The sequence below is a fragment of the Sciurus vulgaris genome, assembly GCF_902686455.1.
Source record: "Sciurus vulgaris genome assembly, chromosome: 13".
NCBI classification, from domain to species: Eukaryota; Metazoa; Chordata; class Mammalia; order Rodentia; family Sciuridae; genus Sciurus; species Sciurus vulgaris.
The window spans coordinates 48,251,078-48,269,476 of record NC_136474.1 but is presented as its reverse complement, the minus strand read 5'-3'; the positions used below and the strand labels follow the sequence as shown (position 1 = coordinate 48,269,476).

At 36.3% G+C, this 18,399-nt stretch overlaps 1 protein-coding gene across 13 annotated transcripts in view; it reads right to left on the bottom strand.

Annotated features, from left to right (window-relative positions):
• GREB1L (GREB1 like retinoic acid receptor coactivator) overlaps positions 1-18,399 on the bottom strand; it is a 255,134-nt gene that overhangs the window by 64,906 nt on the left and 171,829 nt on the right. For 11 of the 13 annotated variants that reach the window (XM_079108273.1, XM_079108283.1, XM_079108276.1 and 8 more), the window contains 4 exons: positions 4,981-5,109; positions 2,304-2,420; positions 1,303-1,422; positions 26-163 (listed from right to left, as the gene is read on the bottom strand). In XM_079108273.1, the coding sequence (XP_078964399.1) occupies positions 26-163; positions 1,303-1,422; positions 2,304-2,420; positions 4,981-5,109 (504 nt within the window). The remainder of the gene's footprint in view (positions 1-25; positions 164-1,302; positions 1,423-2,303; positions 2,421-4,980; positions 5,110-18,399) is intronic. The other 2 variants (XM_079108274.1, XM_079108275.1) reach the window with 1 other exon arrangement.

The following is an 18,399-nucleotide window of genomic DNA, read 5'->3' as shown; positions in this document are numbered from 1 at the left end:
GCAACTTGGAATTCCTTTGCCTTACCTATCAGAATTACTGGTCTCACTCCTGAGTTACTCAGCAGGTTTTCAGGAACAATTACCGTTTCCCCTGCAGGAATGGGCCGAGGTTGTAAAATTCCAGTTAATGGGGTCTGTGGAATTGGGGCAGATAAAAGGGGCTCTGGGAAAAAAAAAAAGTTGTTTGACAAGAAGGATTAGACATAAAAGCTAAATTAATAATAAAGGAAAGCACTGCAGTTTTAATAATTTTACTATATAAGTTTTAGAAGTGTAATGGTTTATTGGTTTTTTAAATTAAAGGATTCATGTATATTATATAAAATTAGAAGAAAAACAAAGGGAAGGGGAAAAATCAACCATAATCATACGATCAGGAGATAATTACCATTTAGTATTTTGGTAGTTTTCCTTCCAATTGTTTTTTTCCACATGCAATTTTTGGATTATGTTTTGGCTTTTATCTACCCCCCACTCAAATTATTAAAGGCATATTTGCCCATTGTGCAAATTGTGAAAAGAACAGAAAAGGAAAGAAGATAGAAGGATAAACTCATCATTAATCAGTACTACCTAGAGGCAACCACAGGAACATGCTGGCATGATTCTTTGTACATATACGATCGCTATTCAGTCTTTAAAACTACTGATTTGAATAAACTTAAAATTTTAAAGCCTCCCACCTATGTCTTAGAATTAGTATACTTAAAATTATCTACTTAGTACCACAGGGTAGACAAATATTGAACGTTTAATTGTAGATACCAAATGGCCACAGTTTGGGTAGTATGAGAGAAGGCCAGGTGGTTTTTCATAGTGTAGCCATGGACTGAACCATCCAAGCCACAAGTAACAAGCATAGGTTACAAAGAGAGCCAGATCACAGATGGGAACTCCTAAGCCACTACTGAAAAAGCAAGTGTATTTGTGTCCTATGGTGGTGGGTTGACTAACTCATCTTATGAATGGCTTATCAAAACCATGGGTTAAAACTAACCCCAAAATTGAATTAAGATCAGTAGTGATGGTACCTGTGCTTGCAGGGAATGCAGACATAATGAGGACAAAATATTAGCTACTATCAAGATCCTTACATAACACTGAAACATGATTGACTAAGGAAATTTATCTTTAAGAGTTCAGGGAAAGAACAGGACTAGAAGATACCTCTGCTGATTGAAAATAAACTATACAACCCATCATCTGCTAAATTCTTACCGGTTCTTTTTTTTTTTTTTTTTGGCGGTGCTGGGTATCGAACCCAGGGCCTCTACCGACTGAGCTATCTCCCCAGCCCCTTACCTGTTCTTGAAAGAGGGCGAATTGTAGGAACAGGTGCAACTAAACCAGGTTGGGGGACAGGTGATCCAGGATACCATCCCCGGTGTCGTTTCTTTGGTGGTCCGGAAGTGAACATGGTAGCTGAAAACAAAAAGAAAAGGCCTCGTCCTCAACAATGTGGAAGAAAGAAAGAATGCCAAAGTGACATATCACTTTACTTTGCTCTACTCAGAAGGTCTAAGTAAGTCTATTATAGCTAAAGATAAAATTAGAAAAAGTCACATTAATACCAACATCACACTAACAATACCTAACATCTGTATGTGGTTTTACAATTTACAATCTTGTGCAGATTATTTCACAACCCTGTGAAATTGTAGGTCAAGTATTGTTCCAATCACTTTGTGGATGAAGGAAGGCTCAGATTTGCCTAGGGTCACTCAACAAAGAGGAACTTTGAGTCCTACACTTTGGTCAACAAAAACCTTGTTTTTTCAAGATGCTTTCTTTATCTTTAGTTACAGCCTTCACTTTCCAGTTAGACTCTTCCATGTAGAATCACCAAGATATTTCATTATGAATGTTCACATCCATCATAAACTTTCAAAATGCTGTATGACAAGCAAAGTGAAAACTTCAGAACGTGAGCTGTCAGATAATTCGTCATTCAAAATCTAAACCAGGCATGGTGGTACACACCTCTAATCCCAGCAACTCAGGAGGCTGAGACAGGAGGAATGCAAGTTCGCGGCCAGTCTCAGCAACTTTGTGAGACCCTCAGTAACTTAGCCAGACCCTCAGCAACACAGAGAGACCCTGTCTCCAAAAAAAAAATGAAAAGGGCTGGGATGTAGCTCAGTGGTAAAGCATACTGGGTTCAATCTCCAGTACCAAAAAAAAAAAAAAAAAAAAAAAGAAAGAAAGAAAAGAGAAAAAAACCAACAAAAAACAAAAACAAAAATCTGTAGCACTTCTACCATAATTAATCGCATCATTTCTAAACCCTAAGACAGGTGTTGTACCTTGGTCCACAGATGTGTAGCCAGGTCGTGGTGACAAGGAGTAGTTCCCTGGGCGGGCTGGAGTGGAGCTGGATGCAGTGCTCTTCCCTCCATGGCTACTGTTCCCATTTGCAGCCTCTGTAGAACAGGAGAGGATCCTCTTAGAGTAGAGGCCAGCAGGAAACTGCTGTCTGTGAAGCAGTCTGATAAATTTCCTACTTGAGGATTTGAGGATTCAAGGAAACCTCACTGATAGATTCAGCTCAGCTGCATTAAACCAGCGACAACCATCAGAGTAATACTGTCATTAACATTAAACATCACTCATGTCAATTAAAAGAACTAATTTAAAAAAATAAATGTCACCTAAAAATAATTTCCTAGGACATAAAGAGATCTTTTAGCGTCATTTTTCAACGAAGTCTTTGGAGATGGTGGGTTGAGAGAAGGGAAAACTGTTATTTGCATTATTTTAATTTTGTATCATGAAAAATTTCAAACATATACAAAAGAAGAGAGAACAGTATGCAAACTTCTACATACCCACCATCCAGCTTCAACATGTATCAACAAACAGCCTGCCTGGCTTCACTTATACACTGTGCCTCCTTCCCCTGCACATACACACATACGTGCTCTGGATTATTTTGAAGCAACCCATTTTTCATAAAATTTCATCCATAAGTACTTCTGTATGTGCTGCTGCTAAAAGAAAATAACTCCTTAAAAACATAACTATAATATCATTATTATGCTTAAAATGAACAATTATTGATAATCTCTCATCAAGTATTTCATCAGTGTTCAAATTTCTCCCAATTATCTCAGATATGGCTTTTAGCTGGCTTATTTAAATTGGGATTCAAAAAAGATCCACACATTTGAGTTTATTTGATAAGACCCTTAAATTTCTTTTAATATATAGGATTTCCCTTCTTTTTCTTTTTTCTTTCTTACATTAATTTTTTTCTTTCTAATAACCTGGCAGAATTTTCCATTTTCAGGATTTTGCTGATTAGCTGAACTTACCTTTGTCCTCTGTATTTCTAATAAACTAATTGTTAGATACAGAGGCTTGGTCAAACCATGTTCAATTTGGGTTATTCTTTGGCAAAATAATCTCATAAGTACTATTATATATTTTGATTATGAAGCACATAATGGCCTCTGTTTGCAACGTTAGGAGTGATCCGTGGGTTCCAGAGGTGTCGACCTAATTCTTGTGTTATAAAGTTTTATCAGCCTTTACTCTGATGGTTTAAAGTAACCATGATGATTTCTGATCCATTACTTCATTGATTATCTTAGTGCATTTAAAACTTGAATTCGGTTTGCTTCAAGTCTGAAATCAAACCAGAGAGTAGATCCTGTAAGAGTTGTTGGGCTGGACTAGGAACACTGGTGGGCTATGTAAATTATGATGCCTAAGTGTTGAAAAGTTTCTAAATGTGAAACTTTCGTCTCCTCATTCTTCTCTTACCATTTCTTCTCTTTAAACATTGGACTCTTCTGGGATTCCATCCTTATTTCACAACCCGCTTTACACTCTCTCTCTCCTTGGCTGATACTATTCACCCCGATGATTTCAACTATATGTTGGTGGTTCAACCCTATCCCATCAGTCATGATTCCCCACTCTGGTGGGCTAAATGACTGTTGAACAGCTCCACTTGGATGTCTCAGACTCAACATGTGCACACAGTCTCCTCCTGGAGAACCTGTTCCTCCTCCTACATTCCATCTCAGGTGTACCATTTACCTAGAACGGTGGATGTCAGCTGAGATCCTTTCTCCTTCATGCTCACATTAATCAACCAAGTCCTGCTGATTTTACGTCCTGAGTAGTTCTCTAATTTGTCTCCTTCTTTCCAACTGATTATCACTCTGGTCAAGGACTTCATTATTTCTCACTTAGACTATTAAAATGACCTTCAACTAGTTTTCCTACCTGTTGAGGTCTTCTTACGTGTTACTGCCCAAATGATCTAGCTCAAGTCATTCTTCCACTCCACAAGTTACAAAGTAAAACCCATGTTTCCTGGCCTCTTCTCCCAGGACTCTTTCTTTGCCTGCTACTAGTTAACCTCTTGCCACTTTATAAGTTGCACATTTTATGGTTTAACAAGTCCAAACTGCTGGCAGATCTCATACGATCATAATGTTTTTTTTTCTCTTTCCATTCCTTTCTTTTCCTTTAATTTTGTTTCTGCTGTTCCCTGAATTTGAAGTGTCTTTCTTCCATGCCTTTGTACAGAGCAAATCTCTTCACTGTTAAACACCAAGTTCCTCCAAGAACTCTTTCTTGATTAGTCCCTAAAATATGGGGCTTCAGCACATTGAAAATGTCTTGTAGAGGCCCATTTCCTCCACTAGGTTACAAGGACATTTATGGCCAGGCATTAAACTTTATTTGTTTTTATATTCCCAGATCTTAGGTGCCCTAAGAAATGTGTGTTGAACAGAATCAAATTGCAATGTCTTTTCTGTGTGCCAAATGTCATTCTGACTCTTCTCGATGGAACACAGAGAACACAAAGCTTTGTAAAATATTACATTATTATAGACAGCCCCACGTCTGTCTTAATGTGGCAGGTGGAAGCAGCTTCTGTTTTCTTCTATCAATTTGTCAATTAAATTTCACACAAGTCTTTTAGAGACTACGTATTTGCTAAAGAAATATAAGTAAGGAAAACATCACCTGCAGCATAAGTCTTCCCTACAACCTGCAAAGATAAAGCCAGTGGTTTCACAACATTCTTATTCCGGGTCAGGTCCTGAGCTCCACTTAAATTGATTGCAGAATTAGCTGGACTGAGAACCGGCGAATCTTTAAAATGAAAGAGGTTGTTTAAATTAGCAACCATTTATATGTGCAGGAATGAAGTTACTTCAATAAGGGTGAATTGAAAAGCAGATTATAGGATTTCAGATCTTTCTTTGAACTATTCTGAAATTTTGGAAAAAACAGTTTCTCTATATTCAGGCTTAATTATTTCTTATTTAATGAACACTTACTACAAGTCACTATATGCTGGGTACTGTTTTAAGTACTTCAAATATATTAATTCAAGTATATAACAACTTCTGTGAGTTGATTAACATTACAAAATTGCCAGAAACTGAAGACAGCCCAAGATTTTCACATCTGAACAGAGTGAGTTTTATTACCTTAGGAAGTAGAAGTCAGACAAGGTCAGATGACCTGCTATCATTATGTTCCATATCAAAAGTATCTTCATAGTTCCCTCAAAATCATATTTTAATGAGATATATTTCTGTCTATTCAGATGAGTTTTTAATTTGAAAAGTGTCACAAAGTAACATTGCAATCTAGGAAAATATTTTTCTCTGAAGGAAAGTTGTGTTAGTTTTTAGAATAAACCAGAATTATTTATTGCAATAGTATGTATTCCCCCCAAAAAAGCTTTATTTTGGATTCAGAAAATAATTCAGCACAGAAAAACTGCATTCTACTTCAGAGACAGGCTATGAGAATGCAAAAGACTCATGCTAATGGGAGTTTTCCTTAGTAAGTAAAGACAAGTCCCTGACTTTACTCTGGCAGAACAACTAGATCAGTTAACACAGAAAAATGTCCAAAGGGACTGTTTAAACACTCCAAGAGTCTGAAAAACAAAGTGCTCTAAGAACAGGGTACTGATAGTGCTACATTAGAAATTATTTTTTAAAAATATTATTATTATTATTATTACTACTACTATTATTATTAAAGATTGAACCTAGGGACACACTATCACTGCTCTACATCTCCAGTTCTTTATTTTCAATTTTGAGACAGGGTCTTGCAAAGTGACTGAGAATCTTGCTAAATTGCTAAGGCTGGCCTTGAACTTGTAATCCTCCTGCTTAGCTTCCTGAGTCATTGAGATTACAGGTATGCACCACTGCACCTGGTTAAAAAATTATTTTTTATACTACAACATACCTGATTTAGTTTTTCATAAGAACTCAGAAGAATGAAATGGTCCCCTGTTGGCTCAGAAGAGTTAATGTGCCTCTCTGAGGGTACGACTCAACAGTAGGGAGAGATTTTAAGGTCCACTGAAAGAACAGGGGCTAGTAAGTACACATACAACATTACAAGGTAGCAGGAAGCTGAACACGGTCCTAGTTTTTCACATCTTACCAGAGAGGTTTAAAGGATAGGAATCCCAGGCAAGTTTGCTATGCTATTACACAGTTGGTCAGTATGTTTCAGGTCACAATCATGCTGTTTGGAATAAGACTGGCAGCTTATTTTACTGGTTAATACCTACAATTTTAGTATAATCCTAACTAATAGTGCAAGTAAACATATAAGCTAAATCCAGTTGACAAATTATGAAGTGCAGTGCTATGGTTTGAATATAAGGTATTCCCCAAAAGGCTCATGTGGTAGGCAGTGCAGGAATATTTGGAGGAAAATGATTAGATTATGAAACATTTAACCTAATTGGTGAATTAATCCATTGATGTATTAAAAATGTAAATGGATTACAAGGTGGTAACTGTAGTCAGATGGTGCAAGGCTGCAGGAAGTAGGACACTAGGGGCATAGCCTTGGGAATTATATTTTGTCCCTGGCTCCTCTCTCTCTCTCTCTCTCTCTCTCTCTCTGTTTTAACAAGGATAACATAAAATATTGATAGGAAGCAATAAACAAGAATAGCTGGAAACATTCCAAAAAATAAGAGAAAGAGGGGAAGCTAGTATGATGATATGATATAAAACCTCAGTGAATAAAACATTATGGTCTTGGTGCACTAGTATGCAAACAAAATACTGGGGAAAAAACTCAGTAAGAAATAGACACAAAAACACGTGAGAATTTAGTGTAACACAAAGAAAGATGCTCAAATCAGCAAACTGTGGGAAGCCATCCTTATTTAGCAGAATCAGACTAGGTTGAGCCATGCGGATGCAGAGGCCTGGTTTCCGGGAACCAAGAGCCACAGAAGTCTGTTCCAAATTGCCAGGACACATGTGGCGCTGTGTGGGAATGGTTCCCTAAGAGAATGGCTCCCCTACCTCCACCCTATCCTGTCCATCACAGAAGAAGCTCCTCCCGATCCTGGCCCCCTTTACCTGTGTATTATAAATAAAAGAGAGTTGGGCAGTTGTTGTTGTTGTTAGAGGCTAGAGCTGGTATGGCCAGACCCGTCATGCCCCCTCTCATTTAAGGAGAGTATTGGCTCTTGTGTGTTTATTGAGTAGATAAGTTTTTGGGTAATTGAGTGGTATACAGCCAACATCCTCCTCCAGCAGTTAACCCTTTTCTCATCCACGCGGGACGTGGATCAACACTCAACACAAACAACACTCAACAAATTGTGTTGAGGCACTTGTGTATACAGGAAAAATAGTTGCATACACATATTAGACCAAGTACCAAACAACATCAAATGGATCAAAGATAAAAAATTTAAAACTGAAAATACAAGAATAAAAGGAAAAAATATGGGAGATTTAATTATCACCTTAATATAGAAAAGGTCAAATCATTGCTCATAATGCAGAACACATAAAAAGATTAATAAATTCAACTACTCAAAAATTAAAAGATTCTGCATGGTAAAATGCATGATAATGAGGCAAACAGTAGCCAGGAATGACCACACTAATCTCAGAAAAAAACAGACTTTAAGCAAAAACTATACTGGAGAAAAAGAAGGGCCTTTTACAATGATAACAGAGTTGATCCATAAGGAAGAAATAATTATGAACATATGTGCATCTAATAACAGAGCCCTAAACACATGAAGCAAAATTTGACAGAATTAAGAGGGGAAATGACTATTTAATAATAATAGTTGGAGATTTCAATACCCTGTTTTCAATAATTGACAAAAGAAGCAGGGAGATTAGCAATAAGGAAACAGAAAAGCTGAATAACACAGTAAACCAACTGAACCTAACTGACATCAATAGAACATTCTTCCAACAAAAGCAAAATACATAATACATATTCTTCTCCAGTGTACAGGGACTATTCTCCAGGATGGACCACATGCTAGCCAAAAAATGTCTCAATTAACTTTAAGGAACTGAAATCAAATGAAATACAAATGAGCCACATCCCCACTCCTTTTTTTATGTTTTATTTAGAGTTGCTTAACACCTTGCCATTGCTGAGGCTGGCTTTGAACTCATGAGCCTCCTGCCTCAGCCTCCTGAGTCACTGGGATTACAGGTGAGCACCTGGCTTCTATATTACTTTTAATTAAACCTAATACAATGTAACTGGGATGTAAATAGTTGTTAGACTATATTGTTGAGGGGAAAATGACAAGTCTGAATAATTTAAATACAAATAAAATTTTTTCCAAATAATTTTGATCCCCAGTTGATCAAATATGTGGATGTAGAACATGCAGATGTGGAAAACCTGTGGATATGGGACCTGTGGACATGAATAGCCAACTGTACTTATAGAGAAATATATGGCTGTAAATGCCTATATGTTTTAAAAAAAGGAAGATCTCAAATAAAGAACCTTAAGAAACTAGAAAAAGAAGAGCACATTCAACCCAAAGCAAACAGAAGAAAAGAAATAATAAATAATGGAGTAAAAGTGAATGAAATAAGAAAGAGAGAAACAAATGAAAATCAACAAACTTAATGTCTGGTCTTTGAGTGGTAGCTAGAATGAAGAAGAAAAACAGAGAAGATGCAAATTACTAAAATCAAGAATGAAAGGGGGACTAGGATTGTGGCTCAGTGGTAATGCACCCACCTAGCACGTGTGAGGCGCTGGGTTTGATCCTCAGCACCACAAAAAAATAAATAAGTAAAATAAAGGTATTTTGTTCATCTATAACTAAAAAATATTTTTAAAAACCAGAAGAATGAAAGAAGTGGCGTCACTAGCAATCTTAAAGAAAGAAAGAAAAAAAAAGAATCATAAGTAATTGCTATAAACTATTGTATGCCATTATTATGGACTGAATTGTCCCTCCCTAAATCCGTATGTTGAGGCCCTAATCCCCAAATCTTAGAATGTAACCAGATCTGTAAATAGGGCCTTTAAAGAGCTTATTAAGATTAAACGAAGTCATAGGGCAAGGTTCTAGTACAATATTCTAATGTCCTTACAAGAAGAGAAAGAGACACCCAGATGCCCGAGGAAAGACCATGTGAGGACACAGCAAGAAGGCCACCATCTGCCAGGCAAGGGCAGAGGCCTCAGAACACACCAACTCTGCCACCACCTCAGTTTTGGACTTCTAACCTCTAGGACTATAAAAAAATAAATTTATGCCAGTGACATTGTGTTAAGTCAGCCCTAGCAAACTAACGCGGTCATCAAATTAGATAAATTTAATTAGATAATTAGATTAGAAATGAGAAAATTTCAGAAATCATCAAAAATTGATTCAAGAAGAGAAAAAAAATCTGAATATACTTCTGGCAAATAAAGAGACTGAATTGGCTAAAAGAGAAAAACAATATTCTACAACTAACCACAAAGAAAAACTCGAAGGTTCAAGGGCTTCATTAATTAACTCTACTAACACTGAAAGACATAATAATACTCCTTCACAAAGTCTTTCAAAAAATAGAAGGGAACATTTCTCAATTCATCTTGCCTGGTTGCTAATTACCCTCGTATCAAAACCAGACAAAGATCAAAAAGAAAGGCAAGCTACAGGTATAGTTCATGAAACTTATAATGTGGACACAAAAATGCTTACAAAATGCTAGCACATTGAATCTAGCAACACATACAAAGAGTTATAGCACCATAACCTGCTATAACTTATAGCAGGAATGGAAGGTGGTTTAACATAAACATCTCTTAGGGCCAGGTGCTGCGGTGGCAAACGCCTAAAATCCCAGTGGCTGGGAGGCTGAGGCAGAAGGATTGTAAATTCAAAGCCAGTCCCAGTAAAAACGAGGTGCTAAGCAACTCAGTGAGACCCTGTCCCTAAATAAAACACAAAATAGGGCCGAGGATGTGGCCCTGAGTTCAATCCCAGGTACCAATCTATTAGTATAATACATAATATTAATAAAGGACAAAAACCACATGATCAACTCAATAGACAAAAGGAATTTGACAAAATTCAATTCCCTTTCACGATAAAAACAGTCAACAAACCATGAATAGAATCAATAGTCCTTAATTTGATAAGAGGCATTTACATGAAAGTTACTGCTGATATTATATTAAATAGTAACAGACTGAATGCTTTCCCCCAAGATCTAATTACAACCTGAACCAAGATAAGGGTGTCCATTTTTGCCACTTCTATTTAATATTGTATAGGAGGTTCTAACTGGGTTAAGTAGGAAGGAAAACAAAATAAATGTATCTAGGTTGGTAGGAAGAAGTAAAACCACATCTATTTAAAGATGACATGTACTGGAAATGTACAGGACCTGTACAGGAAATCCTAAGGAATTCACCACAAAACTACTAGTGCTAACAAATGAGTCCATCAAGGTAGCTCATTAGTAGAGTGCTTGCCTAGCATGTGCAAGGCCCTGGTACTGATCCTCAGTACCAAAATATTTTTTTTTTTTAAATTGAATGTTATGTACTTACAATAAACAATCCAAAAATAACTTCAGGATAAACTCAAATTTATAATAGCATCAGAAATTGTAATTAATAATAAATTGAACAAAAGAAGTACAAAACTTTTCCAGGCACAGTAGCACACATCTGTAACCCCAGCTACTCAGAAGGTTGAGGCAGGAAGACTGCAAATTTGAGGGTAACATGGGCAACATAGCGAAAACTTAGCGAGACCCTGTCTCAAAATAAAAAATAAAAAGGGGTAGAGAGGTACCTCAGTGGCAAAGAGCTTGCCTAGCAAGTGAAAGGCGTGGGGTCGATTCCCACTACTGAAAAAAAAAAAGAAAAAAAGGATAAAACTTATACTATCAAATCTACTAAATGTTAAAGGAAACTAAAGAAGACCAATATTAATGGATAGACATTCTGTGTCTGTGGCAATACTCCCAAATTGTTCTAAAGATTCAATACGAGCTTCATAAGAATTCCAGCTGGCTTCTTCCTGGAAATTGACAAGCCAATTCTAGAATTTATACAGAAATGCAAGAAACTCAGAATAGTCAAAAACAATTTTGAAAAACAGAAGTACAGCTGTAGGACTTAAAGTTCCCTATTTCAGAGCTTCATACAAAGCTACCAACATTATACAGTATGGTAACAGCATAAGGACAGGCAGGTAGATCAATGAAATAATGTTGCGAGTCCAGAAATAAATCCTTTTTATTTATGAACAACTGAATTTTGACAAAAGTGACTAGAAAATTTGATGGAATAAGAAAACTTTTTTTTTTTTTTTTGGTGGATGGTTGTTTTTACAAATGGTTTTGGGACAAGTAGATCCATATGTAAAAGAATGAAATTGGATGCCTTCCTCATACCACATACAAAAATTAACCTAAAATCTAATAACTATAATATTCTCAGAAGAAAACACAAAAGTAATATTCATGACTTTGGATTAGGCAATGGTTTTTCAGATGTGAAACTGAAGCCATAAGTAACAAAAGAAAATATAAATTAAGTGGATTTCACCAAAATAGAAAAAACTTCATGCTTCAAGGGACATATCAAAAGAGAAAAAGACAATCCACAGAATGGGAAAAATCTTTGCAAATCCTATAGCTGATAAAGGACTTGTTCCCAAAATATTGTTTACAAAATAAGTAATGTATATTAATAATATATTATTAACCTATAATAAAAAAAACCCAATGGAAAAAATAGGCAGATGATTGTATAAACACTTCTTTAAAAAATATACAAATGCTGGGCACAGTGGCACACACCTGTAGTCCCAGTGGCTCAGGAGGCTGAGGCAGGAGGATTGTGAGTTCAAAACCAACCTCAGCAACTTAGTGAGACCCTGTCTCTAAATAAAATATAAAAAAGGGCTGGGAATATACTAAGTGGTTAAGCACCCCTGGGTTCAATCCCCAGTACCCCCCCCAAAATATATATATATATATATATATACATACATACACACACACACACAGATGGCTAAAAAGCACATTAGAAGATGCTCAGTCATTACACTGGAGGAATGCAAATCAAGACCACAATTAGATACTACTTCATGCCCACAGGATGGCTATAATCAAAGAGGAAGGTAACAAGTATTGGCAAGGGTATGGAGAAACTGGAACCCTCACACATTGCTTGTGGACATATAAAATGGTTTATCTACTTTGGCAAATAGTTTCTTAAACAGTTATACATAGATTTAACCATATGACCCAGAAACACTACTCCTCAGAGAGAAGTGAAAATGCATATTCATATAAAAACCTGTACACAAATATTCATAGCAGCATTCTTCTTCTTATTATTATTGTTATTATTTTGGGTGCTGGGGATTGAACTCAGGATGCTTTACTATTGAGCAACATCCCCAGCCTTTTAATTTTTTTTTTTAATTTGAGACAGGGACTCACTAAGTTGCCAAGGCTGGTCTTGAACTTGCTATCCTTCTGTTTCAGCCTCCCTAGGACCACAAGTATTCGCCACTGCATCAAGCCAATAGCTATATATAATAGCTATATATATATATATATATATTTTTTTTTTTTTTTTTTTTTGGTACTGGGGATTGAACTCAGGGACACTCGACCACTGAGCCACATCCCCGGCCCTATTTTGCATTTTATTTAGAGACAGGGTCTCACTGAGTTGCTTCGTGCCTTGCTTTTTGCTGAGGCTGGCTTTGAACTTGCAATCCTCCTGCCTCAGCTTCCCAAGCTGCTGGGATTACAGGCGTGCGCCACTGTGTCTGGCCAATAGCAATATTTTTAACAGTTTTCAAAACAGAAACAACCTAAATATCTACTAACTGACAAATGAATAAGCAAACTAGTTTTTCCATACAACAGAATATTATCAACGAAAGGGATGAAGTGAATGAAGTACTGATATATGCTACGGTGTAGAATAACCTTTAAACCTGATTCTTCATGAAAGAAGCCAGTCACAAAGAACATATGTAACATGTATACAACATGTCCAGAACAGACAAATCTGTGGAAATAGATAATAGATTTGTGGTTGCCAGAGGCTGGGGAAAGTGGTAAAACAGGAGTGACTATTTGCAAGTTCAGGGTTTCTTTTCAGAGTAATAAATATTTTGAAATGTATTATACAATTCTATGAATGTACTAAAAACAATTTAATTGCATATTTTTAATGGGTAGATGGTGGTATTATTATTGTTATTATTATTATTTATTTATTTTTTTTGGTGCCACAGATTGAACCCAGAAGCATTTAACCACTGAGCCATATCCCCGGCCCTCTTTTGTATTTTAGTTAAAGACAGGGTCTCGTTGAATTACTTAGGTCCTTACTAAGTTGCTGAGGCTGGTTTTGAACTCAGAATCCTCCTCCTTTAGTCTTCCAAGCCACTGGGATTTTCAGGCACGTGCCACCTTGTCCGGCTTAATAACTATATCTCAATGAAACTATTACTTTAAAATGCTATAAGTAGGGGCTGGGGTTGTGGCTCAGTGGTAGAGTGCTTGTCTAGCATGTGTGAGGCTCTGGGTTTGAGTCTCAGCACCACATGTAAATAAATGAATAAAATACAGTTCTACTGACATCTACAAAAATTTAAAAAATTAAAAAATGCTATGAGCAAAATTATAAACCAGGGAAAATATTTGTAACTAGTTTCACAGATAATTACACTCTGCACTGCCCTGCATCATATCTCATTGGTCCACCTTTGATTGCAGCGGACAGGAGGTCCAGCGGACAGTTCTTTATGAGCTCAAGATCCTACCTTAAGTTCACGTCTAGCTTTTTTCAGCTTTTGGTCTCAGGGCTTTCTTCAAGGCCACCACGCTCTCTCAGCCCTGTGTTGGTCCAGAGTGTGGGGGACTATTATGCTTCTATGGCAATCCTCAATTAATAGGGGACTTGAAAATGAAAGTCCCAGCCTCACATTCTCGAGAAGGCAGTTCTGGGAAGCACTCTGCATGCTTGCTGGAGAAGCTGGTGGAGGCAAGCCTTCCTGGTCTACAGAAACTAGGTAGAAAACCCACCCTTCTGGTGGCTTACTCTGGTTTCAGGTGTCAATTGCCAAATAAACAACCCAAGTCCTTCTCTTAGGCTCTGATTACATCAGAACCTAAACTATGACAAGCAACCACTCAAAAACTAAAGTGTAAAGAATATAAACTTAGAGTTCATAGGAAAGAAAGTACAAATAGCTTTTAAATAAATGCTAAGATGTTCAATGTCAATGATAATGGGAAATGCAAATTAAAACTACTATCATTTTCAGATTTATGAAAATCCAAAAGTTCAATAGTAAACTTTTAGTGGGCATCTGTGAAAATCCTGTTAGCATGCATGCACTGATATGACCTCCATGGAGAGTAATCTGACAGGCTATATGGAAATTTTAAATGAGCTTAAGTTTGACCTAGAAGTTCATGGTCATATTTTTTTTTTTGTACTGGGGATTGAATTCAGGGGCACTCGACCACTGAACCACATCCCCAGTGCTATTTCATATTTTATTTAGAGATGGGGGTCTCACTGAGTTGCTTAGCGCCTCACTGTTGCTGAGGCTGGCTTTGAACTGGAGGTCCTCCTGCCTCAGCCTCCCGAACTGCTGGGATTACAGGTGTGCGCCACCATGCCTGGACATTTATATACATGTGAGAAATTATTTATATTGAGGATATTCATCGCTGAATTGTTTGGAAACAATATATATCTATCAACAGGAGACAGGTTAAACAAATTATAGCACATCCAGATATCCTAATAGTATTCAGCATTAAAAAAAATTAATGAGGGCTGGGGAGATAGATCAGTCGGTAGAGTGCTTGCCTTGCAAGCATGAAGTTCAATCTTCATGGGTTCAATCCCCAGCACCACTTCCTGGGTTCAATCCCCAGCACCACAGAAAAAAAAAAAAAAAAAAAATTAATGAGAAAGCTCTCTATTGATGTGGAAAGGTCTCTTAATACATAGCAATATAAAAAAGTGAGATGCAGAATAGTGCATACAAAACACTGCCTTTGGAGTAACTAAGGTATAAAAATAAGAATCTGTATTTGCTTGCTTGAATAAATATAAAAAGAATCTAGAAAAATACACAAGAAAATAATTATAGTGATTACCAACAGGTAATGGGGGATGGGCATGTAGAAATGAGGTGGGATGAAAAGAAACTTACTTTATATACATGAATATAGATATGTGTATAAACGCATGCACATAGGTATTTTTTAAAAATACAAGTATTTCAAAATGGTGGAATGATTGTTGAAAAAAATGACAAATTGATTACATGTAGAGTGACACCTTTTGTCAGAAGAATTTCTTGAATATACAAAATTTAATTCAGTATTAAATTACATAGTGATTTAAAAAGGTAATTCCATTCAAAGGAACTGCTTCTGCAAAGCTATCAATGATCTAACACCCAAATTCGAGGGATATGTTTTAGCCTCTATCATACTGAATCCCTTTTCTTATTTATTCAACAATTTTTTGAACACTTACCATGTGTCAAGAAACTTGCTAAGTTCTATGGGTAAAAGGGTAAGCAAGCACTGAAGCGCTGTACTTACGTATGTTTTTCTGTGTTCTATTCTTGTATCTGTCTTATGACTCAGAATCCATGGTTTCATTTTTGAAAATTTATTTCATTTATACTGTTAGTCCAATTTTGTTTCATTGATATAAAATATAAAACTATAAATTATAGAAAAAATCAGAAAGCACAGAGAAATATTAGATAAGTCAGAACTTTCCAAAATGTAAGTCCTATTGTGATAGTCTTAATTTTTACCACTTTGAATACTTCTATTCTTGAATTTATTGTATATGGTTGCATTTGCATATTTAGTATTTAACGCCAGTGGTTTTGATTATTGGGGGGCAGCACTAAGTGTTCAAGATGTGATTCCCTGTAATCTTGAACAGATGTGAATTTGAACCTTGGCGCTGGGAGGATGCTGGGAAGAACCTAAGGCTTACAAAGTAAGAAGTCGATTGCTCAGCATCAGAGAGAAGGCCTCCTTCTCTCCCCTAGCAATTTCACGTCCATTTAAAGGGGAGGCCTGTAAACAACAGAGGATTCACAAACTTGAAAAATTTCACAAGCAAGTCACATGTTACAACTCTATGTTGTAAGTGGTTTGTAACCGGTTCCTCCCACTAGGTCATGAGCTCCTTGAGGACATTCCCAGCTGCTGGTACAATGACTGTCACATGCTGTCTAAAGAAATAAAATGGAAAAAAATACCAAAAATAATCTCCTGATCCTTTGTATGCAACAGTTCAATAACTTGCTGTTAGTGCACATATACTGGGGGAAAAACCGTTCTAAATAAAAGAAGTCAATTAAATAGTGAATAGAAAAGAGTTTGAATCTTGATTTTTTGCCACTTACTAGCCTTCAAAAAAATTTTTTAAGGCACATTCATACATTGCTGGTGGAGTTGCAAATTGGTGCAGCCACTCTGGAAAGCAGTGTGGAGATTCCTCAGAAAATTTGGAATGGATCCATCATTTGACCCAGCTATCCCACTCTTGGTTTATACCCAAAGGACTTACAATCAGCATACTACAGAGATACAGCCACATCAATGTTCATAGCTGCTCAATTCACAATAGCTAGATTGTGGAATCAACCTAGATGCCCTTCAACTGATGAATGAATAAACTGTGGTATATATATACAGTGGAATATTAATCATCCATAAATAAGAATAAAATTATGGTATTTGCTGGTAAATGGATGGAATTGGAGAATATCGTGCAAAGTGAAATAAGCCAAGCTCAAAAAAACCAAAGGTTGAATATTTTCTCTGATAAGTGGATGATGATACATAATGAGGGGGTGGGGGGAGAGAAGAATGGAGGAACTTTGGATTGTGTAGAGGGAAATGGGGTGGGAGGAGGTGGAGGAAAGAAAGATAGTGGACTGAGACAGACATTATTACCCTAGGTACATGTATGATTATATGAATGCTATAAATTTACATTGTGTACAACCATAGAAAAGAAAAGTTGTACCCCATTTGTGTATAATGAATCAAAAATGCAGTCTAAAATTTAAAAATGCAGAAACAGCATAATTACTATCCTCTCTATTGAGAGATTTTTCCATAAAAATGTTTTTTTTCCAAATATTAACCAAATATAGACTTTATTTTATGATCTGCAAAATGATACTAAAAACTGTATTTGGCACAGCGACTAAAACATAGTAGAAGTTCAATAAGTGTTTTAACCTGGTTAAACCTTTTTTTTTTTTGGTACTGGGGATTGACCTCAGTGGCACTTAACCACTAAGCCACATCCCCAGTCCTATTTTGTACTTTATTTAGAGATACAGTCTCATTGAGTTACTCATTGAGTTACAGTCTCATTGAGTAGCATCTCGCTTGTTTTTGAACTGGAGATCATCCTGCCTCAGCCTCCTGAGCTGCTTTATTTGTTCATTTTAGATAAATATGATAATAGAGTGTATTTTGACCTACTATACATGCATGGAGTATAACATTAGGATTCCATTCTTGTGCTGGTACGTGATGTGGAGTTTCACTGGTTATGTTCAATTTGTTAGGTTAAATCTTGTTAAGGGTTTTCCTGATGTCAAGAGCTTAAGACTTTATGAGCTCTCTTTTTGCTTTGGATTCCCTAGGGCAAAAGAGACTAAATGATTTGCTTTGTAGCAAATTGATGTAGACTCTCTAGTAACTTGCTTCTTTCCTGAGTAAAGTTACACTGGGCCTATTTTCTCTGCAATTAGAATAATGCCTGTCTAATACAGATGCCATATTTCCATCACTGCCCTCTGAGTCCTCATTAGTTATTTATGTCAGTTCTTTTACTTCTGATTAAGTTAAACTATTCATTAAAATATGAACTATTTCTTTAAAATGTATTTCATTAAAATATGAATATTTAACCTCTAGAATTAATGCTAATTCAGATATCTCCCTAACTTGTTCTTATATTGCTGATTTTTTAAAAAAAATATTTTTACTGAAGTATAACCAACAATAAACAACACTTATTTATTTATTCATTTTTTTTTTTTTTTTTGGTAATGGGGATTGAACCCAGGGAGGCTTAACTCCT